Raw genomic sequence first — 25,628 nt, 5'->3', positions numbered from 1 at the left:
TCTTACCTCTCAAGATGAACTTCAACATTTTCCTCTGTAGATCTCGGAGGGTTGGTGCGGGAATTGCCACTGAGAGGGAGGAGCAAGCATAAAGAAACCTCGGAAGCAGGTTAATTTTGCAGGCTGTTATACGTCCCATTAATGAGATCTCCTGGGTCGTCCAGCGTTTCAGGTCATCTTCTAGTTCTTTGAACAGCCGGGGAAAGTTAGTCTGGTATGTCTCTTTTGGGTCCGCCGGGATGTAGACCCCTAGATTGGGCCCTTTTTTCCCACTTGATTGGGCTCATCTTGACCAAAATTTCCCGTTCCTCTGGGGCGAGGCCAATGCCCAAAGCCGTTGATTTAGCGAAGTTGACTGAAAAGCCGGACACCTCACCGTAGCGGATTATCTCTGCTAAGGTGTGCTTCAAAGAGGAGCGAGCTTCCGAGATCATAAGCAGGACGTCATCGACATACAAAGCAATTTTGTGTTGCGATGGGCCAATCTGCGGGCCTTTAATCTGGGTGTTTTTTCTTATTTTTTGGGTGAAGGGCTCCATGGTGAGTGCAAAAAGCAGGGGTGGTTATGGCCAGCCCTTTCCACAGGACAGTGGGATTGGGACCGAGATGGATCCGTTGGTCCTCAGGAAAGTTTTTGGTTCTTTGTAATTGGCCAGAACCATCGTTTCATGAACGGCCAGTCCACTCTATCAAATGTCTTGGTAGCATCCAAGGCCATCAGTACTAGTTTTTGGGAGTTTCGGGCGGCAAGGTCCACCAGGTTTAAGGTCCGCCGGATATTGTCCCCTGCTGACCGGTTTAGGATGAAGCCTGCCTGATCCGGCTGGATTATCTCCGGCAGGATGTGGCCCAGGCGATTTGCAAGTATTTTGGAATACAGGTTCGCATCTATGTTCAGTAGTGCTATCGGTCTGTAGGAGGCCAGGTCTCGTGGGTCTTTCCCTGGCTTGTGCAGGATTGATTCCTGCATCGAGGGGTCACCGACGCTGTTTCCCTGAAGGAGTTGAAAAGTGTTACCCAGGGGGAATCAGTTGGGGTCTGAATAGTTTGTAGAACCTCGTTGAGAAACCGTCCGGGCCTGGGGCTCGAGTTTTGAGAGACTTGATGGCTTCTTTGACCTCTTCCTCTGTGATTGGTGCCTCCAGGGATTCTCTTGCTGAGTTGGAGAGTTGGGGCAACGCCGCGCTTTGAAGGTATTCCTCTTGTTTAAGCTGGTCTCGCGGAGTAGCTGTCATGACCTGGGTCAAGTGGGCTACTGCCAGTTGCTGTTTTTTAAATTCTGAGTATTGGATGACTCCCTGAGTCGCGCAGGCCAGAGATAGTGTTAGTTCGTTTTATTTTTGACAGTTTGGCTACCAGGATTTTGTTTGCCTTGTTCTTTGCGTAATAAGATTGTTTGGCCTTGGCCATTAGGTGCGCGGTAGTTCCGCATAGTGGGTTCTAATTTTTTCCTGTCCATGCGTAAGGCACGCTGCGTTTTGGGGGACCAACCTTTTTTGCTTCTGGGTTTTCTCCGCCGCTTTAAGTTCTTTTTCCAAGGCCGTCCGGGTCTGCCGCCTGTTCCGGTGATAGGCCACCCCCTGTGCGAGATGCCCGAGTTCTGCCTTCATGGTATCCCAGTTATTTGCCGGGGAGGTGTCGGAGGCTGGATTTTCTTCAAGGAAGTTCTTGATTGCGGTTGCGATTCTGTCTCTTGTCGACATGTCATTGAGGATTGGGTCATATAACGGCCATTTGCGTGGGGAATTTGATTTGGGGTTTTGAGCCCGGATCTCCATGATCACTGGGTCGTGGTCGGATAGGATTGTTGAGCCGATGGACACTTTCTCGACGAAAGCGTAAGTTTGTGGGGACGCCAGGAGGAGGTCAATCCTTGAGAAGGTGCGGTGGACATAAGAGTAAAAGGAGTAGTCTATTTCAGTGGGATGAAGGACCCGCCAGGAGTCCACTACCTCCAGGGATCTGAATAAGTGTAGGAGGCTCAGCGCCTGAGCGAAGTCGTTCAGGGTCAGTGGGTGTGATTTATCTCTTATCGGGTCTGGCACTCCGTTGAAGTGCCCTCCTATTATTGTCTGGCCTTCTGTGAAGCGTGAGAGAGGAGCTTAATGAGTCATAGAAGTTAGATTGGCCAGAGTTGGGGGCATGCACAGAGATGAAGGTGTATAGGTCTCCAAGTAGGAGCCATTTGACTGCTATGAAATGACCTTCTGGGCATGGTTTTGTGTCTAGAATTATTTGGGGACGTAGGTCTTTCCTAAAGAGGATTTCGGTGCCCCCCTTTTTTGTTTCCCCTGAGGCAAAGAATTGGAGTGGATATAGCCAGGAGCGGAGCCGCCCGACATCCGCCCGTAACAGGTGAGCCTCTTGGAGCATAGCCACTGCGGCCTCCTCATCCTGGAGTTTCTGCAGGATGGTTTTCCGTTTGGGGGGAGAGTTCAGCCCATTGATGTTGAGGGAGAGGAGTTTTAGGTTTTGGTGGTCCGGGGCCAGGTCTTCCTCTGCCATCTGGTTTTGGGGGGGGGTCTATGGTGAGCGGGTCAACCGCCATCCCTGGTGAGAGCTAAGAGGGTCAACCTGCACTTGGGAGTTTAACACAAGCCCCCAACGGGAGGCCCTATCTTTAACTAGCGGGTGGGCCGACATTGTTTGTGCGGACGCACCCTTGGCCAACAGGGCCAACAAATAACTTGGTATTGTGACTTTCCAAGGACTCAGGGTTGGGACGTTCCTTGGAGTGGGCATGAGCTGTGGATATAGCCCGCCACCATAGGTAGCAGTGCAAGTTCCTTACATTAGAGGTGATGGTTCCCCATGGGGCAGGTCCAGATGGTCGGTGAGTATGTTTGATGGGAGCCTACTGGGTGCGCGTCTGTCCTCGATTATCTCTTCCTGTTGCTCCGCTGCACCTTTGACCATTGCGGTCGCCTAGGGTTTGGGGAAAGGGCTGGCTCTGGGGGCTCGGTTATCTCGCGACTCTGGTGTGGCGGATTCTTTGGGCGAGGTTGGGTGCATGATTTTGCTAGCGTCTTCGAGGTGGCTGATTCGTCGTACCGCACCCTTGTATGAGAACTGCAGGGCTGTTGGAAATAGCCATCTGTATCGTACCTTTTGGTCTCGGGGGAAGAGTGCCAGGGGCCGGAGCGCCCTCCTCTTCTGGAGAGTAAGCATTGAGAGGTCTTGGTAAATCTGGAGTGATGATCCTTGAAAAGAGAGTTCGTCCACAGTACAGCTAACAGCTGAGATGGCCTCTTTAGTAGTGAAGAAGTGGACCCTCGTAATGACATCTGGAGGGAGATCCGAGTCTATTCCCTAGTGTGGGCGTAGTCTATGGGTGCGGTCCAACAAAAGCTGGGATTTATCCAGCTGTGGGAGCAAAGACTGAAAGAAGTCCTCAACGTATTCCGCCAGGTTTTTATCGGGTATGGAGGACGGGATCCCTCGGATCCGGAGGTTGTTACGGCGGGCCCCATTTTCAAGGTCCTCTTGCTTGAACTCTAGGATCTCGCACTTATCTTGTAGGTCTCTGATCGATCGTTGGACTTCCTCCAGTGTGGTTGTGTGTTCTTGTGAGTGGTCCTCAATCTTTCCCAGTCTCTGCTCCACCTCAGTCACCCATTGGTCAGTCTGTTCAACTTTGGTCTTGATTTCTGACAAGCATGAGCAGAATTCAGTCTTGATGTCTGCCATAAAAGCCACTAGGTCTCCTTTGGTGGGGAGAGCTTCTTTTCCTTCATGGTATTTTTGTGGGGTAAGACTGGGAGGGTCCTGTTTCTTACCCTTGTCTGCTGGCGAGAACATGGTGGCTACATCTGGGTTTTTGCTGGTCTTCGCTTGTTTAGACATGGGGGCCGAGTGGGGCCGACGTACCCGGAGGCGTCGAGGTTCCCTTGAGGGGTTCTGAGAATGTGGTGAAGATCTTGCGGTCAGCGTGATTTTCTAGAGCAGTGGGCTCTGCGGATCCGAGGCGAAGCCCGTCCGTGCCAGGAGGTGGGGGGACCAGCTTTCCTGAGAAAACCGGTTCCGCCGAGCGGAGTGTGGGCCCGGGCACCCCAGGAAGTATACGGGAGGCAGATCTCAGAGGGGGGTTATTCGGTAATTTAAGCAGATGAGTTGTGCAGCTAGCGTGGGTGAGTAGTTTTCTGCAGCTAGAGCCCCGATTGGGCGTCTCCAGAAGCGGGAGCTCGTCTCAGCTGGAGCTCACGCTGCAATGGGGTCCCCCCCAGGGCCACGATCCGACTGGCTTCGCGATTTCCCCTCCTCTGAGGGTTGTTACCCAGCACTGGGTGGGCCCGGCTTACAGGCACAGTCCCGCCACGGCCTCCACCGCTGTGTCAAGCTCGGGCGCTGGGCTGGCTTTCCTGGTCGCCTCCTCTGTCTGGATTCAGTTTGGACCTCGTATATGGGCCTTCATTCCCACCAGCTCGCATGTCGTTGTCCGGTTCGCCTCCATTTCCCAGCTGCGTATGGACTCAGATACGCGCCCGCCATCTTGTTTTTCTCGGGTGGCGCAGGGTGCTGGGTCTCGGACGGCGATTTCGGGTGCAGTGTTTCTGCACTAGCTCTTCATTTTTGCCACGTTTAAGCCCCTCCGGTTCCGATCCTCATAGCTGATGTCGATGATCCGTTTTAGTTAAGGGAACCGCATGAATTTTGCTGCGGCAGCGGGTAATCCACGGGCGGCTTCAGCAGAGCGACCACATCAATGGCGCTCCAGGCCACGCCTTGGATGGCCTTTTTACAACCTCTGTCTTAATGATGTTAAAGCAGAACTGCTCATTGTACACTCACCCTACCGACTAAATAACCTCGATTTCTTTCTTCTCCACCTTTCTGCATTGATGGCTCTGACATAATGGTCCTTTAAAAATATCAAAACATTAGGCGCTCACCTTGATGCAGATCTTTCCAGAGCTCTGCGTGCTGCACTGGGCCTACGTAGATCTTATCATGTCTCTGCAACCAGACGAGAAGTCCACTGGCTATCTAAGCCTGTATCGACTTCAAAACTCTTGATTGCACACCGGTGCATCCACAAAGAAGCCCCCAATACCTTAACAACTCTATCGGCACAAAACTACATTTGCGCTCACTAAGGACAGCATCCAGTACGGTGCTATTTATTCCACGCTACAGAAAGAAGAGGGCAAGTGGTATCCGCTGCTGTCTCACAGTGCCCACCCTCTGGAACTCTCTTCCACCGACTATACGAAATGGACAGTCCTACACAACCTTCAAAAAAATGGGTAAAAACCTGGTTGTTTGACAGATATGTATAGATCTTTGTGACTCTTCTCCTTGCCATCCTACTGTACCAAATCTGTGATACCCCTGGGACTTGGGGTTACATGAATGTAATAAATACATTTAGATTTTTTTCGAGACATTGAATAGGTTTTTTGCCTGCTAGGGAATGACTGCTCAAGTGAGGCGTCTGCCTTATAATAAGGCTGGGTGCCTTGCATTGCTTTTTATTGATTTCTCTTTACATTTTACTGTTACAATTGTGCGTTGCATATTTGAATTGCTTTTAAATGTGTTGGATGATAAAGTGTTGTGTAGTCTCCTTTAGAGATTACTAACAGTGTTGGTAGTGTATAGTAATCTTGAGTTTTACTTGTATGCGTGCTTAAGGCCTAATAAATAGTATATTATTTTCATTTGGTGTGTTGCTTCTTTACTGTCTTTGTTGCTAGCTGTACTTGCACACAAGCCCCATATCCCCTGAAGCTCTTTCAGCATTACTTCCTGAGAGTTAGGCTGGACCAAGTAACAGATCCATTGTTCACTGACTAGGTTGGCCTCTTGGAACCCTCCCACAGGGACCTCGCCCTAACATCATCTAATTGTTCATGGTGGCTGGCACGGTGTTCTAATCAAGATGAGTGAACTGCATATGCTCATTTTCGTGAACTCATTGATTGACATTTGCTAATTTTTGTGTTTAAATTCCCCAGATAAACGTGTTGAGAGCTGGCCTTTGATGCAGTCTCCTTTGCCTACTCTGGCTATCAGCACTCTTTACCTTCTTGTTGTGTGGTTGGGCCCTATATGGATGAAGAACCGAGAACCCTTCCAGCTACGTTACCTGCTCATAATCTACAATTTTGGAATGGTCATTCTTAATTTCTTTATTTTCAAAGAGGTTAGTATTATTGAATTCATATTCTTAAGTGTAAGAAAGCTGCAAGGTTTTCAGATAGATGTTTTCATCCACATTGTGTCACTTCAACATAGCTTTCATTTTATTCTACATAGCGTTTCACAATACTTTCTCAACCTCTAAAGAGCCCACAGTAACTTTAGGCAAGTGATATATTTATGCTGTTGTCATTTAATGTCTGCCTAGAAATGGGCAAAATGGCCGAAAATTGTTTTATGGCTGAGCTCCAGGTTTTTCGCACCTTTGTAGATGGACCTTGGCATCTTTGCTCCGCACGTTGTTATGTTTTTAACTTTGTGAAATCTATTATTTTCTGTACCAATTTTCATTTGTTAACATGGTGGACTTGGTGTGAAGATTGTTGATTCATCATGGCTGGCCTTGTCAAATTGGCCATGCCATGTCTTCCTCTGAGAAGGAGCATGATTAAAAAAAGGTACTACATCTGAATAGTGACATAGCTTCAAGCAAGCTGTACGGATCACCAAGCCACTTACCTAGCTTGCTTGGGCCACTAGCCAGAAATGTTCTAGTATCTTGTCCTCCTACCAGAAGGGATGTTTTAAAGATTGCTTTGCAATTTTCTTCTTGCATTGATCTAGTGACCAGTACAACCTCCTCACCCTCCCAGTTCTTGTTATATATTGGCTCTTGCAGGTTGTCTCTAAATAGCTCTGTGCTCCATAGCAGCAAACGGGCCCTGCTGGAGGAGTTGCTGAAGGCTACAAAGCATGGCACCACATTGAGTCACTGAGGACAGCAGCACCAAGGTGAGGAGCAGAGTCACAGCATGAAGCTCTAGATGTCTGAGCTGTTTAAGTAGATCCCCAAAGATAAGAGGTGTGGCAGGGTGAGGGAGTTGACTCGGCAGCACTTAGCCAGGGACTGCAAGTGAGATCCAAAAGCAGAAGGCAGAAATGGTTAAGAAACTGAGAAGGACCTAGAAAAGTAAATATTTGAAGGCCTCTCCTATGCATTGAAGGAGAGGTTCTGGTTCCACGACCCATGCAGTGCGTTCATGGCGATGCAGAGTCTGCTAAAGAGCAAAGGGGCACACCCAGAAGCACACTGCTGGGCATGGGAATTGGCTTTCTACCCTGTGTCAACCTACTGCTTCCACTGGACAGGCCCAATGCTCTGATAAAGATAAACTTGCAATCATGGGGCAAGAAAATGTTCAGCTCAATAGTTTGGCATAGAAAGCACCATATGCGTTCCGAATTAAGTGCCGTACTTAGAGCCTGGAATGTTAGCTTTCTTTTATCAAAACAGTCTGTCATTAGGGTATCGTCGCAGAAGAAAATAAATCGGGAGAGTTAAGTCACTGGAAGTCTTAAGTGTAACCCTGCTCTGATTTCAGGATTGAATATTAAATATGTAAACTGAAAAGAAAAACATTGTATTGGCTATCAAATGTACCCTCACTCTTGTAAAATGTCTGTATTTGGTAATGGTAGGGACCACTTTCCTGTCATACTTTAGCCTTTTATTTTGAGGAGTAAATTGTTACATGCAGATTATTGTTGGCTCATTCATACGAAAAAGGTATTGCCTCAAACATCTATGTTTATATTCCCCTGAATGGTTAATGCGGCATTAGTGGATGAATGTATTGTGCTAGTCGTGTGCTGTATTTATTAAATGTATGTTGAATTTCATGTTTGTAATGGTTATGTATTCAGGGTTTCCCGAAAAAAGAAAGAATGTGTATATACATAAATAATTCAAACCCATTTTGAGCCGTGCATGCAGATTATTTTTTTTGATGGGCTTGTGACATGGCGGAATCATGGTACGTTGCCGGCAGGAGGGTTGAGGCTGCCCCTGTGAGGAATAACAAAGTTACTCACCATAGTGACTACCTTACTCCTAGTTCATAGTCCCCTTTCCTCCATACTTGTGGGACATGCCGTCCTTTGGGTTGGGACCGGAGCTCTTTTGTCAAAAAGCATCAATTTAATTTGTGTCCTTCTTTTATTTTTACGTGGGGTACCGCACGTGGCTGTAACCCTGCCCTCCTGAGCGACTCATTGCCCTCCAGTCCTTTTTCTATCGCCAGGTCTGAGACCATTTAAGCAATAATGGAGGAAACTTATTAGAGGGGACGGCGGGCGGGCGTATGGAGGAAAGGGGACTATGGACTAGGAGTAAGGTAGTCACTACGGTGAGTAACTTTGTTATACTCCTACGTCCCGTCCCCTTCCCTCTATACTTGTGGGAGTTTCCCAAGCACACTCCATAGGTAATACGGGTGGATGGAAAACCCCTTCACAGGAATATGTTCTTAAGAACAACCTAGCCAAATTGGGCATCAGCCTTCAAGCTCAGGTAAAGCCGATGGGGAGGCCCATAGAGCCGCCTTGGCGATGGACTCCCAAGGGACATACTTCGGAAGTCAACAGCAGACGCTTTTCAGTAGATGAGCATGGATACTCTTCGGTGATGAAGGCCTTGAATACCTAGGCTACTGAAAAACAAGAGGCCATCCAGCGGGGAATAGTTGTTTTGGAAGCTGGTTCCCCTTCAGGTCTCTGAATGTGAGAAAGAGTTGTGAGGAGCTTCTGAGCTTACTCGTTCTATCGAGATAAAACTTCAGGGCTCGTCTGACGTGCAAGTTGTGTAAAACTTTTTCTGCATCAGATGCCAGTTCAAGAAAGAAGACAGGCTTGTTCAAATGAAAATCGGCAACCAGCTTAGGCAGGAAGGAAGGATGAGAGCGAAGCACAACCTTATCCCTGTGGGAAGTGAGGAACAGATGTTTCACAGAAAGAGCTTGAAGCTCACTTACTCGCCTTGGCGATGTTATTGCGATGAGAAGGCAACTTTCCAAAAAAGTACTGAAGATCGATAGTGGCCATGCATTCAAATGGCTTTTAGCATAACGCCCCGGCAGGAAGAGATGAAGAGACCCGCAAAATTCCTTTTGGTGATTGGATTAGTCAATGAAAAGTAACAGCTGTACGTGGACAGATAGTTTAGTTTGTAAGGCCGCAATAGCGGGTAAATAAGTTCTGCATAACAGAACATGGATGCCATAAACGGCCAGATGAGGCACAAAAGATAGAACAGTGTTGACTGAAGCTTGCCTGGGATGGAGCTGTTAAGCTAAACACCAATGGCAAAACCGGAGTCATTTGCTCCTGCACTGACCTCTCGTAAAGGGCTTCGTGGCCGCTTGGATATGCGCACACCGTCCTTGAATAGATCGAACTGTGTTGACGATCTGAACTCTGGTCCCAGGCCACCAAGCTGAATGATTGTGGGGAGGGGGTGCCACATCTGGAAAATGCTCTGGTGAAGCAGGTTGGGAATCTGCAGCAATCTGACCTGGGGAGTACCACCAGATGCTGTAGTTCTGAAAAACGGAATCTGATTGGCCACCTAGGAGCCTCGAACAGAAGAGTGCAGTTCGATGTGCTCCTGGGTTTACATAGTGTCCTATGGGCAGTTTCTTGTTTGAAGAAGTTGCAAAGACGTCCACCTCTGGAGTGTCCCATTGATGGAAAATGTTGGAGAGGACAATACTGTTCATGTCCTGCTCGTAACAGATGCCGACTGGCGACTGAGTGAATCTGCGGTCATATTGAGGTGACTCGGGATGTGTACAGCATGGACCCAATCAATATTCTGGATGGCCCAGCCCAAATTTGTATGCAAGATCCCCAACGAGAGGAGGCTCGTGCCGCCCTGCTTGTTGAAGTAAAACACTGCCACCTAATTGTCTTTGTGAACATGAACTACCCTGTTGCTGTAAGGGAGGCATTCAAAATGGCCGCCATTGCCCGCAGCGATTGGGCCGCCATTTTCACACACCTGGGGCGAACTGCGTCACAGAAGCAAGTGAGTCTCGTCAGGGGCCTTGCGTGCCATCTTAGCCTTGAAACAAGGAACCTCAGCAGAGCCGGTATTGGCAGATCCAGGGTGTTTAATCAACACCCTAGGGGTTGTCCCAGAAATAGCCTCTATTGGTGGCTCCTCAGCAGAGCCGGTACTCGGAGGCATGTGGTGCGCGACCACCTTCCTTTGCCTCAACAGAACTCGTTTCACCACGGCCGTGCACGTGGGATGGCTGAGGGATATACCTTACAGCCAAGACCCCCGATGAGGGACCCTCGATTCTGTTGGTGTCCGATTTAGCCCCAAGAAGGGTAACCTTAGGTTTAACCCCGTTCCATATAGCCTCCTCGAGAAGTGACTCGAGCTAAGACTCTGAACAGTTCACCCCAAATGGAGAAGCCTCAGGGCGATCCCTGGTATCCAGAGCCACAGCAGAACTGGGCTCAACTTTCGCCCCAAATGGGGAACCTCCTAAAGCAGATCGGGTATTGGCAGACCCACTGCGGGGGCCCTCGGAGGAGTCTCTGGTGTGTCTCTCAGAGCAGAGACCAAAAAGGGAGTACTTGAAGTGTTCTGCTCCCACGGAGAACCGCCGATATTTTACATGCGGGCTCCAAATCAGAATGTCAGCCACCCTTCCGAAGAGAAGACTTTATTTGGCAGGGCGTGATGTGAATTTCTCTTGGAAAAATCGAAGATGGTGCACAGGCCAGCCTGGTTGGGTTTGAGCACAGTGAAAAAGACTGGCGTAATAACCCGCTCTCTGAGGGGAACAGGTTCCACCGCTCTGAGGTATGAGGTATAGAAGTTTCTGTACCTCTGCTCTAAGGGTGGGGTAGGAGGAAAAGTAGAGCGAAAAACCCGCCTGAGCGATGGACAAACCGCACCGGTCTTCGGTGATGGTCTGCCACCCTTCCAGATGAGACCAGATCCGTCCGCCCAGCAGAGTCTTGTGAGACCCACAAAAAATTACTTAAGGGTGATTTGTCGGCAGGGAGACTACCTGTCCCTGTAGAGAGGCTGATGGCTGAGAGAAAAACGAACCACTTTGCCACCACCGCTTTAGGCGGGGCCACCAACCGAAGCTTCAGATCTGCACACATGGCGACCCTGAAACCGCCTGAATCCAGAGAAAGACCAAGTCTGGGACCCTGGCCTCTGTGTATAAGGTGCCTTAGCTGAAGCTTTCGCCAGGACCGATCAACTGGTTTCCGTTGTGCATATAGTGTGGAAAAACTGCTCAGCCCCAAAGAAATGCTTCCAGCACCCGACGTCATGAAAGATGGTGAAAGGGAGGTATCCAAAATGGCCACCAAGGAGGTTGAGCGTGGGACAGTGGAGGACAAGACCTTCTGAGAAGGCCTCTCAGATCTGTCAGTACAGACTTTAGCTTCCACAAGAGCAACCTCAGGTTTCAACCTGGTACGTAAAGCCCCCTTATGAGGGGCTTCAAGTCGGGACTCGGTACAGAGAACTCCAGAAGAGGAGACCTCAGGGCGTGCCCTCGTATCCCAACACCCAGCCGAACTGAGCTTAACCTTAACACTGTGAAGGTGAACCTTGGAACGATGTCCAGTAATGGCAGGTCCGTGAGAACCCTCAGAGGAATCTCCGGTGCGCCTGTTTAGGTCCTTGGGGAAATCCTGGTGACAGAGCTACTAGAGCCCCTCGCGGCCGCTGAGGACTACGGGAAGGAGTCCCCCAGCCGGGGTGCCCAGAAAACTAAAGGGCTCACCTGGAGCTTCTTCTCGTCAGTGAAAAGCTGCAAATGCGGTGGAGGAACGCGCTGAACACGACCTCCCACCAAAAGAAGACGCTGGAGTGCCCGAACAGGGAGTCGCAGTAAAGGCACGAGTCCCAACAATGTTCCAGGCCTAGATACTCCAGACAAACAGGATGAGGATCCGCCTCTGCGAAACAACGCTCGCACGAAGAACAGGAAGCGAATCCCAGATGCTCTGGCATAGACGGATGACTGGCAACTGAGGAACCGGAGCAAGACTGAAGGACAATGGGAGCCAAAAAGAAAAACTCCCAGCGATGCAAGTGCGTCCAGCCCCAACCGCGCGGAGAAAAGGACTGAAGGGCGATGCGTGGGGCAGAGCTCAGGAGGGTGGGGTTACTGCCACGTGCGGTACCCCGCGTAAAAAATAAAGAGAACCGAAATAAAATGTTTGATGCTTTTTGACAAAAGTGCTCTGGTCCGGAATGTCCCACAAGTATGAAAAGTGGACGGGACGTAGGAGTATTGTTTTTTTTGTGACTGGCTCCTCCTTGGGGGGGGATTAGGCAAGATGGTATGAGCCTGAAGAGGGAAGAGCCCGTGCGTTTTGAGAGGCTGTGCGTTTTGAGAGGAGGGAGGGAGTGCTGAAGTGACAGAGAGAGCGAGCGTGGCTTATGGACTCCTCCGTCAGTGCTCCCGTCCTGACCTGTTACACAGATTGACTCTATTAGGGGAGAAACGGAAGGGAGCAGAGCGAGCTGAAGAGGAGCAAGAAGCCGCCTGCAGGCCATTTGTGTTCTGAGGCAGGGCCGGTCTTTGTATCAGGCAGCTCCGGTGGCTGCCTGAAGTTAGTCAGCCTGTAGGGGGCGTCGCGCAGTGGTGCTTTGATTCCTGCAAGCCAGGCCACACGTACCAGCCAGGCCTATTCAGAATAATGTTTGTCACTCACACATCAAACAACGATTACTGCTGCTTCAGGCTGCCTTTGCCCTGAGGCAGGGCAGGGCAGCAATTGACAAATTAGCAACATTTGTTTGTTGCTTTCACTTCCCCGGTCCCGGGTTCCGCTGGCACCAGCCAGGCCCATCGGCGCACTGCACGTGCGGCGTGCCCTCAGGCTATGTGCGCGCGTGCACTGATAGATTGATGATTGGGGCTGGCTCGCGCCCCCGTCATTCGGAAAAGAGGAGCGGGTGGTGGATGCAGCAGCAGCACATCAGGTAAGTGTTTGGGCCGACGTGTGTGTGTGTGTGTGTGTGTGTGTGTGTGTCCGTGTGTCCGTGTGTGTCTGGGTGTCCCCCCACTGCTCTAGTGCACTTTGGCAGAGATTGGAGGCAAACAATCTCGAGTGTGTAATAACACAGACGTCCATTATTAAAGCGCTTGGAATCCAGCCGCTGGATTCCAGCGTGAAACGTTACGTAGAGCAGTGCACCAAGCATGCCTCCCTACATTTGAAAATCAAAATTGCTGAGATTTATGCATACAAAGGTATTTCCTGAATTTTGCAGTACCGAAATTGGACATTTCACCTTAGTTGTTTTTCATCAGGTTATGTAATGCAGTGGTGAGTTGTCCAGACTGAAAACCTGATGGCTGTGGTTCAATGGTTCAATTAGTCCACCCTAACCTGGGCAAAAAGAAAGAAAGTAAAAGAAACGCGCGTTTGCATTGAAAGTCGGCAAAAAAGAATGAAAGGTGAAGCAAAATAAACGCATGTTATTTTGCTTCACCTGCATTCGTTTTGCCAATGTGCTGGAAGCGTTAGTCATTACCGCAGAGACAAAGCCACACTCGGGCAGGGAGTCCATGGCAGTGCAGTCCTGCAAGCATAACAAAACAAAAAAAAAGTAATCGGAGAAAGCTGTTCCCCCACCAAAATTCCTGAGATTCCAGGTTCTTTCCCGGAGACCCGGAGAAATGGTTAAAATTCCTCCTGAGTCTCCGTGAAAAATCTGGAGGTCAGGCAGGTATGGCACCAAGTCATCATGATTATTATCCCTCTGCTCTTATAGAGCTCATTTTGAAAAGTAATCCCACCACAAGTAGCTAAACTGCGTATTCCACATTATTAATTGCTGCCTGTGTTACAAAAAAAATAATGCACATTTGTGTAAAACGCCCGAAAATTAGAATAGGCAATGCATAATCCCTTAGTGTGTGACATTAAAAAGCGGTATCTTGGGGCGTGGCTAGGCGCCGAGGCAAGATGGCCGCCTAGAGGATCGGCTCCGCCTCACATTAAAATAAAATAGCATTAGGGCACATAATAATATATAAAAAACTTACCTTTTCATCATACCGAGCATTATAAACATCCCGCTCGCACTCGGTGGAACTTCTCCGCGGCTCCGGAGTCAGGAAGGGTTTCATACGCTGCAGCTTCAATCAAGGGCTTCAGCATCGGAAGGATGTCGGAACGCGAACCGCCCCTCGTGAGGAGAGGGGCGGCGTTCTTCATCAGCTGACACCGCAGGCTGGGCCTAAACTTCAAGCACGTTTCCACAAGAACGCCACCTGCTGGAGGATAAAATAACATCATTACAGTAAGAAATAGCTATTAAGTGAACATATTAACATTTTATATAATAGCATACTGAAGGAAAAGGCTTAGGAGGAAAAAAAAAAAAAAAACTTTTAAAATTAACAAGAAAGACTGAAAAGTTTGATGTATAATAGTGGCAACATGGATCTCCAACCTTATTAAGGAAGCTATAAGTTGTTAAAGGGGCGAACAGGCTACTCTACAAAGTCACACAGAAAATCACAATACTGAGCACGTCAGTCAACCTCCCTTCTACAAAAACCCATTTCTCCTTTTAACCTTAATCACTACCTTGCCTTCTTGCTGCAACTTACCGATATTGTACTGTCAGGCAGGATTATAATCACACAGCCGGTTTATGCCTACAGCTCCACTGGTCCAAACCTCTATCTATGGACAACAGCTCTAAACAACAAATCCATTGCAACCTTCGGTAGTATATTCCTTATTATTCTGGGCTTTTCCACGTTTTGGTCTCTCCAGGTCAGAGGTAAGCTTTGGGAGTAATATGGATGTAATAATTATATACTACTCGTCAGCATAATTATCTACCACAAAGAATTACACGCCATAACTACTACATATATCATCTTCTCAGATATGGCAACCAGCAAAGCAAACCAAAAAAATGGCACCTCTACCAAAGACGTCACCGCCTCATCAACTACTCTAAAAAGACCCAAAAGTGACTCCCCACCTCCAACTGGAACCTCAGACTCCGCGATTGAAACCATTCTGGCTGAAATTAGGGCACTCAAACCCTTTATGGAAACCACTAACATTAAGTTACAGCAACTAGATGAAAGGTGGATGGGAGTTATCAACAGAGTAGATGAGGCAGAGAAAAGAATTGGCGTGCTTGAAGATTTATCACCTAGGGTAGCACAAATGGAGAAATCCATCAAAGAACTTCAAAAGCATAACGAAGATTTGGAAAATCGAAGTAGGCGTAATAACCTACGCATCTCTGGCCTGCCTGAAGGAGCTGAAGGCACAGACCCCATTGCCTTCCTACAAAAATTCCTACCGGCCATTCTACATTTGCCTTTAGAAACCACTTTTAATATACAACGAGCCCATAGGATTGGGCAACCCTCAATTTCTCCCTCAGCTCGTCAGCCACCAAGAACGCTCATATTTTACCTGTTGGAATATTCTCAACTGCAACTTATCATCTCCACAGTCAAAGAACGTAAATCTCTAATCTGGCATGGTAGTAAGTTATTTATCTCACAGGATGTTGCTAGAAGTACAGCACAAAGAAGAAAGGTCTTTCTGGCGTTCCGGCCTGCCCTTAAACAACTTAATGTCCGATATGGCCTGTTCCACCCTTGCTCCTTTAAAGTTACATACGAAGGACGCTCTGCAGTCTATGATGATCCCGCTGACCTAAGGCTCTTCATACAATCCATCAAAAATGAAAGCATGGACACCTCTTCTCCAGCGGCGGCCTCTAATTCATCTACTACTTGAAACTGGATCTTCATCACTTGACTTTTACACTCATAAGTATCTAATTACCTAATGCTTTGAATTTACATTGATATTAACTATGTGGGGTGGGCGCTCTTTTGGGTCCATCTTCCACAGGTTGTCGCTTTTTCCTAGTTAGCGACTCGGTAGGCGTTTCCTATCCCCCATATATATCTCCCTTTAACTCCTTTTCCCATGTCCTGTTCGATCTCTAAAATTATTCACTCGCCAAGGTATACTAACCATCACAGCGTGATCAAACCCCTCTCTCCCCTCCCTGACCCCCAATGTTCCTTCCCTCTGAACAAATATTGGTGTAAACATAATTTCAATCGAATAACAATGGTATATGCTTTTTTCTGTACTATAGCCATAAGGTGTATGAATATCAAACCTACTCCAGTTAAATGATCTTTAAATGCATAACATGGAATATTAAGGGCTGCAAAAATCCTATTAAAAGATCCAAAGTATTATCTCACCTGAATAAATTTAAACCAACAGTGGCTTGTCTACAAGAGACACACCTATCCCTTAAAGAAACAATGAAACCCAAGTCTCTCTGGGTGAAAGAGTTGATAGCTAGTCCAGCTTTATCCAAGAAAAATGGTGTTGCAATACTAATTAGTAGGAAACAACCCTACAAAATCCTTGCTCAGGACGCAGATGCAAGCGGTAGATGGGTTTGGATAAAATTACAAATTGACACGACACAAGTATCTATTCTCAATATATATGGACCTACACAACCTGACCCATCCTTTTGGAATAATATCAAACAAATGATTTTGAAAAATGACTTCACTAACTTAATAATGTGTGGCGATGTCAATCAGGTTCTTGATCCTTTTTTAGATCGTAAATCCAGCTGTCCATTTAAACACAACAAAACTCAGAAATCCTTTATAAAATGTCTAGGAGAGACAGGACTTATTGACTCGTGGAGGATATCTCATCCTTCACATCTGGATTATACCTACCACTCCCCCCCACACAACACACTGTCACGTATTGACTATATTTTTGCTACAAAGACTTTATCTGGATCCATTATAGACTCCAAGATATCCAATATCATTATCTCTGACCACGCTCCAGTCGTTACTTCCTTCTCCCTTACAGATATGAACAAAGGTTCTTCCAGATGGAAACTCAACAATTTTCTTTTAAATGATCCTAAATCTGTTCAATCCATCAATACTTTCATTCAACAATACTTTAATGAAAACCAAGATCAAGATACCTCCACTGTCAATAATTGGGATGCATTTAAAGCGGCCCTTCGTGGTCACATAATGTTCCTATCAGGAATTAATAAAAAAATAAGGAAAAAACATCTCGATGATCTTTATGCTAAACTCACTATTGCAGAACAAAACTACTGTACTGACACCAACTCATCAAACCTACGACAAGTCATTAAGATACGCGTTGAAATCAATAAAGAAATCACTGAGCTAGCTGCAGGTACCATTCTTAAATATAAAACTAAGATCTATCAAACATCTAACAAAGCAGGTAAAATGCTAGCCTCTTATTTAAAAACCAAGAAAGAAAATGTTCAAGTCTCTCACATTCAAGACAAATTGGGCAAGATGCATCATAGGTCTGATGACATTTTGGAATGCTTCAGAAAATTTTATACGGATCTATATACTCCAGAACATGCTATTCCCAAAGAAAACATTGATTCCTTTTTGAAAAACATAAGCAGAACCACCTACCCCGAAATTGATCTATCTCATCTAGAAAAGGACATCACCTCTATTGAGATTACCAAAGCCATCCATGGCCTCGGAAAAGGTAAAGCACCTGGCCCAGATGGACTATCCACAGAATTCTATAACACATTTTCTCAACTCCTAACACCTAAGCTCAATAACCTTTTTGCATATTTCATATCACAAAAATGTTCCTCTGGATCCTTCTCTGAAGCCTTACTTATCTTTCCAAAACCAGAAAAGGACCCAACTCTTCCTAGCAACTATCGACCCATTTCCCTTATCAATATTGAAAGCAAAATTTTTGCTAAAATACTTGCCAATAAAATCGAGTCCTCTCTCCCAAGTCTAGTAAAACCAGACCAAACAGGTTATGTTAAAGGACGCAACATATCCTCCAATGCAAGACTCCTACTAAATGCCACCAACCTTTCAGCCAATGACAAAAGAGACACTCAAGGCTATGCGGCCATCGCATTAGATGCGGAAAAGGCTTTCGATCGTGTTGACTGGAATTTTATGTTTCAAACTCTACGTTGGCATGGGTGTGGTGATAAATTTATTTCATTGGTTAAACTTCTTTATTCTGCACCCAAATCCGCTATTTACTTAAATGGTCAAACCTCCTCCTCCTTTCCCTTACTAAGAGGAACGCGTCAAGGCTGCCCCTTCTCACCATTACTATATATCCTCTCTCTTGAACCACTTCTCGAATTGATAAGATCTAACAAAAATATCCCGGGAATTCAAGTAGGTACCTCAATAAATAAAATTGCCGCATATGCGGATGATATTCTTATATTAATTAAAAACCCCAAACTTCATATTCCCAACCTCTTGAGTGTATTATCACAATTTGGTCAGGTCTCAGGATATAAATTAAATACACAGAAATCGGAAGTTATGCCCCTAAATCCATACTGCCTTAAACATGATATTGCCACTTTTGGCCTCAAATGGTGCAGTAGCTCTATCAAATATTTAGGTCTTCATTTTGCCCCAACTATCCCAAATACGATTAAACTCAATACTGAAACCCTACTAGGCACCCTTAAGGATCTAACATCCAAATGGTCCCCATTATACCTCTCCTGGTGGGGGCGCTTAGATACCATCAAAATGATGCTCACTCCCATAATTCTATACTACTTACAACTTCTCTCCGTCCCATTATCCCTTTCCTTTTTCAAATCCGTTTACTCTACTCTACTCAATTTTCTTTGGGGAAAAGGAAAAAGCAAAAGAATTGCTCTGACGAAACTGAAAGCCCCCTATGACATGGGAGGAGTTAGATTTCCTGACTTTAAGTCATATCACTATGCATTTCTTATAAAGCAGTCTCGTCAATGGTTCATGGACCCTATATCCGCTGATATCCCGACCTGGTGTACATTAGAAAAACAAGTAGTTCTACCACACGACATCACAGACTATATATACATATTTAAACATTCGTCTAAAAAAATGTTAGACCCTATTAAAGCTTCAATCTCAGCTTTACAAACCTTTCTCTTTCCCCACACTATAACTCCTCATAAGCATCTTTCCCCACTATTATGGCATAACAAAAACATAGTAATTAATAATAAGGTCCTCAACCGCAAAATATGGATCCAAAGAGGTATCAGATTCATCCAACACATTATAGATGACCCGTGTATCCTCTCCTTCCAGCAACTCTCCATCACATTTAACATTCCTAAGAAGGACTTTCAATTTTATAACAACTTAATTAATTCCTGTCTAGATGCACTGGCCCAATTTTCCAATGAAATTCTCACTCCAGATGCTCTCAGACTAATGCATCTTACTATAGTTGGTGAAGTTCGAGCCTCTAAAATATACAATATGCTCACCTCAACTTTTAAGATATGTCCTATACGTCTGAAGTGGGAACTTGATTTGGGTTTCATGTTTGATGACGAAACTTGGCATCGCTTGTTTGCTAAAATCAAACAAATATCGGTATCAGCAAATATATCACAACACTACTATTTCTTCATGCATAGAGCATTCATTACTCCGGCCAAACTGGCTAAGTCTAATCCGAATTATAATGCAAAATGTTGGTCATGTGGCATATCTCCAGCCACGTATATGCATATGTTTTTTGAATGTTCATTTACTGTTAAATTTTGGCAGGAAATTTGGATGCTTCTCAAGCGTATCTTCTGTGTTGATGTGCCCTTTACCTTTGTTAACATATTCTTAGGAAGTATAGCTATTACATCTTATTTCCCATCTAACTCTGCTAGACTATATGATTTATTTATCTGTATAGCTCTAAAATGCATTACTGCCAACTGGAAAGACTCTAGTTTGCTTACTACCAAAATCTGGTGGAACACTATTTGTAACACTCATAAACTGGAAATGTGCATGGCCAATATTCATAACACAATTCCCAAATATAATGCTAAGTGGTATTACTTCACCAGATATCTTAACTGTTTTAATGCAACAGCTCATGGAACATGAATCTACACCCATATATATGCATCTGTATCTGCATTTTCACACTCAAATTGAAATGCTTGTACTTAATAATATTCGAAATGATTAGTTTAATTTTGATGCAATAATCCAATATACCCATTCCCCCCCCTATCCTCTACCCTCCTAATTCTTATACGTCTCTTGTCTGTCTCCCAGTACGTCTCCCCCCTAATCTCTATATTCATTACATATAAGTCACTCTTTGTAGACTTATACTACTATTAATTTTAGACCACTTGTTATGTTAATGCAGTTTATAACTACTATAGTACATATGAAATTCGTAAGTGATTTTAACAAATGCTTTAACAAATGACTTAACTATATAGAAATACTATTACAAATGACCAGAATCATTTACTATGTAATTTCTTTATGGTTCTTGTTTTATTCAAAGTCTGCAAATAGTTGACATCTGTATCATACTCAATATTTAAACAATAAAAATTATTAAAATAAAAAAAAAAGCGGTATCTTTTTAGGCGCCCAGGTGGTCTAGGTCACTGAACTGCAGATGTTGTCGAACTATGATGCGTGAGACCTCTACTTACTTGCATCCTTTTGATGAGGTTTACTCTGCCTATAGGGGCAGTGGTGATATCGTTTTGCGTATAGGGGCTACGTTTAATAAGCTTTATACTAGGCATGATGGGAGTGGCTAAATCAGTTGGCGTCATTGTATAGTTTGTCATTATATTGTCCATGTCTGTTATCGCATCTATTTTAAAACTAGTTGCACTCGTTCTAGCATGCTCAGGTGTCTTAAGATGGCTATTTCTTAATTTATGTATGACCTGTATTAAGGACTGGGCGTTTGTTGGCAATGATGAAGGGATGCCAGCTCAAGTGGGAGGTGGGAATTCCAAGTGCCTGGATATCGAGCACGGCATGCAGACTAAGGTTTGCAACATGTACTGCCAGCCAGCCAGGTTATACTCATCAACATAATATGCCAGTCTCCGGGAGATTTTGGGAACCGGCTTGTTTTGGTGTGTTTGCCGAGTGCCGCAGACCCCAAGTGCTGTCAAAGTGCCTCTGTTTTCTGGGCCATTTCGAATTTTCACCATTTTTGCAGCGGCTTGGTGTGTCTATTGGGAGATATCGCTGCCTGGAGTTGTTGTCGCCACCTGAAACAAAGTAAAACCACGTTCTCCTCACATTTCCATCTGTCAATCTTCGAATGATAACCTACTATCAGAAAATTATTCATATGGTTAGTCTAGTATTGCCCCTTGTGAAATACATGTGAGGTGGTACGGACAGAACACCTGGATGCAACACAGGGCCAGGTGTGCCAATATGGACAGTTTGAAACTGCTTCCCTAAGTACAGGTGACAGAAAAACCATTTACTTGGGCAGCAACAGCTGTGTTTTCACATTAGAATTCTTCTGTAAAGTACTTGAATTACAATGTAATGAAACTAGCTTCATTTATATAGCAATTATTTATTCATATTGAGGAGGGGTTTTGTCGCACAACAGAGGTGTAGTTTGGGAGTGACGTGAGCCAGTCGGGGGAGGACGGGCGCATTCTGATGAATGGGGGAAGGGGGTGCCAAGGATGCTTCCCGCCTGGGGTGCAATCTGGTGTAAGACCGGCCCTGTTCTGAGGCGGCTCTGTTTCTAAGTGCTGTGTATTGTTTACTCAGTGATGGAGAGGTAGGAGACAGAGCAACCCGGGAGTCGAGGGGAGGGGAGGGGAGGTGGGTGGGGGTGTTGAGAGGCAGACTGCTTTTTCGTGGCAGTTTGTCGTCATGGTCGTCCTAGAAATAAAGCAGACTGCCTTGCAAACAACAGTGAAACTATAATATATAAACAAGGTCCTTTCAGTGAAAGATTACCAGCGTTCAGCTAGTTTCAATAAGGGTGAGTAAAGCGGATAAAAGAGGGAATGGACAGGCATCTTTGTCAGACCAGTGAGCCTGGTTATGGAAAAAGTTCAGTGAAGCCAATCTAGCTGAAACGCGGTCATCCAGGCACAGGGGCTTGGCGAATAACAGCTGTAAGCTCTAAAAGAAAAAGCTGGGTTTAGTCCGATAACCCAGTCACTGCATTTGTGTACTTGCATGAACGTCTCCCTTATTATTGGAGGGTTTCCCGGGGGTCGGTTTGCCTCCATGCCTACTGTGCGAGGGCCAGCTATGCACATTATGTATGCATAGTGCAGTGTTCAGGACACAGTGAGTTTAGTTCACTCATAAGGAGCAGGCCTAAAGAGATTGTTTTTCGTGTTGGTTGAGGGACAGTGCACTTTTGTAAGTAGCGCCTTGATTTTTATGAGGAAACATCTGGGCGCATCGTTGCTTGGGGAGTGCATTCAATTAACAGGTTTGTCGGTTGAATCCCCCAAAAATCCTTCGTGGGAACAAGGGTGTAATGTTTGCATTTTATGTTTGCATTTTATCCTGGACACTGTTTAAACTGTTTTAATGTGAAGCCCAGAGTATCAATGCTGCAAAATGGTGTTCATGCACTACACAGTTTTAATAACTTGATAGGAGATGCCAATGTATTTAAAGCTGTGAATTTGTGTTTATCCCTGACACTATTCATTGCTTTAATGCAAAGCCAATGTATGCAAAGCACTAACATTCTTCTATTTATCCATAAGGCGGCTGTTACCAGGGCCATTTACCAATGTATGCAAATCACTAATATGTATCTATTTATACATAAGGAATCTGTTACCAGGGCCATGTAGTAAAATTAGTTAGGAAGTTGTGCATTTTAGTGTGGTACGAATAGGGGTTTTATTCTATCTGTGACTGCTGTATTTATGTAGTATACAAAAGCTGCCCTGCCGGCCAAGGGACAGGTACCGGGGTTATTCTCCAGGTTGAGTTGGCCTGGAAGCTGGTCGCATACTACCTCACTGTGGAGAGATTAATCCACTCCTTGTGACTCAGGCTGGCTGCTATTAATTCCAATCTCAGGATTCATAAAACAAATGCATTGTCCGGTAAGGTGTATGAACATTCTCTTGTTTACCAACAGGTTGCTGGTTTATAAAGAAGTGTATTCATACCAGTCATCCGGTTACGAAATATGTCACATACACCTTGCATACAGAAGAAATTGCACAGCACTCTATGTCCCAGAAGCTCTGAATAGCTCTTTGAAAATCGCACTGATCGCTATGCAATCTCCAAGACATATAGTTGATTTGGGTACATCCACTTCTGAAAATAACAAACCTCAGAACAAATACTCTGTTAATTTAAATGGAAATGCCTCGATCTGTTGCGAGCATGAACAACATTACTAAGATGTTCCCACTTAGTAACATAATGTCCCATACCTGTAACTTGGTGCTAGCCCATGTGAACAGCCTGTTTTCCAAATATCCAACCATCACCGGGGGTAGTAACCTGGTCCCGTGTAGTGTAGCCACTGTGCCAAGAGAAAACTGATGCGGCTCTAGCTCAACCTTATTGCTGAATATCATGAAAAACTTGAAGGGATTAATAAGTGGACCAAACCCATTAAGAGGACGAACTTGAAGCACACAATAATAAAGGAAATGACAATTTAGACCCTGTGCATTTGGGTTTATTTTGAGAATTTCTGTAAAAATGTTATGAAGTATTATTCTGAAAACTAAGCAAACTTTTGGAACCAGTAGACAAACATGACATGTGAGAACAAGACATCAACCATATTAACTTTCCCTAGGAGGCTTAATAAGGTTGGTAAGGGGCAAGCAGAGGCTAAATTGAACCGGCAGAAATACAGGGGCCAGATAAAAACGCATTGTTGAAAATGTACCTGCCCGAATTTCTGAATCTGTAACTACAATGTACTCTAAGTATACAAATGTGGCATGTATACATTAGTCCCATCAATGGGGCATTCTGATCTTTTGCCTTACGAAGATGTGGGAATTGATCAAGGAAATTCTTGAACTTGTATGCACCGTTAGTATTTTATATTGATTATGCATCTTTTGGATAAAGTTTTTATTTGTTTATGCATGTCGTTTCTTTTCTGTGGGGGTCATCACAAGGTTGGCGGTAAGCTGCCGGTAGTAAGGCCACCTGTAGTACCGGCGGCTTACCGGCAATCTCGGTTTACCGTTTCCACCGGCCAATATCACAGATATTATGGGTGGCTGAGTAACAGTAAGTTCCCTTTCCCATAGGATCGGAATCACTGAGGCACCGTCACTGTTAATGGTGCCAGTGCTTCAGTGATTAATATGCCAGTAGGGGCCTGAACTACTGGCAGGTCAGGCCTGCCGGTAATTCACTGCCCCTACTGGCAGACTCTGAGTATGCCGGTCCGGAAAGGGTGCCAGTACACGTTGTTGTTGGCACTTTTTTCCCGACCTGTGTACTCCTAATGAAGCCCTATGTATTTCTTTTGTGTATAAAAAGCATTCTTGGGCTGTAGTATACAAATAAAATAAGGCAGAAGGTGTGCAAGCAGCTGGTCGGATTTTGGATTGGTCTAAGTTCTAGATCAAAGTTGGCTCTCTTGATTTTTGTTTTGGCCCATAGATATTTTAGCACCACCCAGTGTCGCACAACACATTCAAATGGGTAGAAGGGAGAAGACATACCCACCTGTTCAATGTCTATTTATGTAATGTTTTCCAAAGACCAGGTATGGACAGGAATTGAGAACCCTTTATTCGGGTTAGGAAAGTACATCAGCGGCTTGCTCGCTGGGTTATTAATGCCAACTGACAGGCAAAAAACATTGCCTGCTGCCAATGCTCCACATTCCGGAACACTACAGGAAATTGGCAGCAGACAAGACAACTCCATTATTCAATACAAATACATTTGAAGTACGGTTTCAAAATGAGGTCTAAATCAAGCGCACCTCAGCAAAGAGAAGGCTGTAAGATCAAATCTAACACATGATTGGGAGAAAGGGATGAGCAGTCGCTATGGAAAGAAGACTTGGTGAGGGGATTACATCCCCTGATCAGGTAAATTGAACCCAGATCCTAAAGCTGCACTCTCTGGCTTTGGCTTTGACTCTCTCTGCCAAAAGCCCACTGACTTCTGCTGGTGAGTCATCCATCTTTGGGGAAGGGAAGGCACGACAATAGGTAAACCATTCCCCCCTCCTACACCATACAACTCTTCCCACTAAAGGGAGAAACTTGAATGCCTGCTGTAGGAATGAGAGGCGAACATAATGTTGCCACCTTCCTCAGGAAGGCTGGTGGTGTAAAAAATGAGAAGGCAGCACATTCCTTGGGGGGGGGGGGGGGGGTTAGATATCTGATTCTAGCCCTGTATCATGAAGGAGGGCAACTATTTCAATATTTGTTACTGAACCATTTTTTTTCTCCCTTGAATTTGTGTCACTTTTATGGGGAACTGAACTTAAATGCATCCTTGGGAACAAAACCAGGTAATGTAACTTCAACCCAGTCTCCAACCAGGAAGGGTGGGATTCGAGTTAGGCGACACCTGCTGTGGGCTGCTTTTATGCATTCCTAAAGGGCAAGGAAATTGGTGCACAAACTCTGCATCTACTGGAGCATTTATTTGCAGGTTGCACTCATTGACCAACAACCAAGGCTTTGAGAGGAGAGTGCTATGCCTCCCCATCAAAAAAAGACCCTTCCATAGTGGAGTGCAGGGTACTTCTATAAATGATCAACATATGCCCTCGGGCTTCCTCCATTCCCAAATCCTTCTGAATGGCAGCTTGGATGA

At 45.5% G+C, this 25,628-nt stretch overlaps 1 protein-coding gene across 1 annotated transcript in view; it reads left to right on the top strand.

The window, feature by feature from the left end:
- The window catches only part of ELOVL4 (ELOVL fatty acid elongase 4), a 253,873-nt gene that overhangs the window by 76,146 nt on the left and 152,099 nt on the right, over positions 1-25,628 (top strand). Inside the window, exon 2 of the mRNA XM_069606299.1 lies at positions 5,955-6,142. Within this exon, the coding sequence (XP_069462400.1) occupies positions 5,955-6,142 (188 nt within the window). The remainder of the gene's footprint in view (positions 1-5,954; positions 6,143-25,628) is intronic.

This window comes from Ambystoma mexicanum, chromosome 4p, assembly GCF_040938575.1.
Source record: "Ambystoma mexicanum isolate Mex_15411 chromosome 4p, UKY_AmexF1_1, whole genome shotgun sequence".
Lineage (NCBI taxonomy): Eukaryota > Metazoa > Chordata > Amphibia > Caudata > Ambystomatidae > Ambystoma > Ambystoma mexicanum.
The sequence above is the reverse complement of the archived record's forward strand: the minus strand, read 5'-3'. Positions and strand labels throughout refer to the sequence as shown.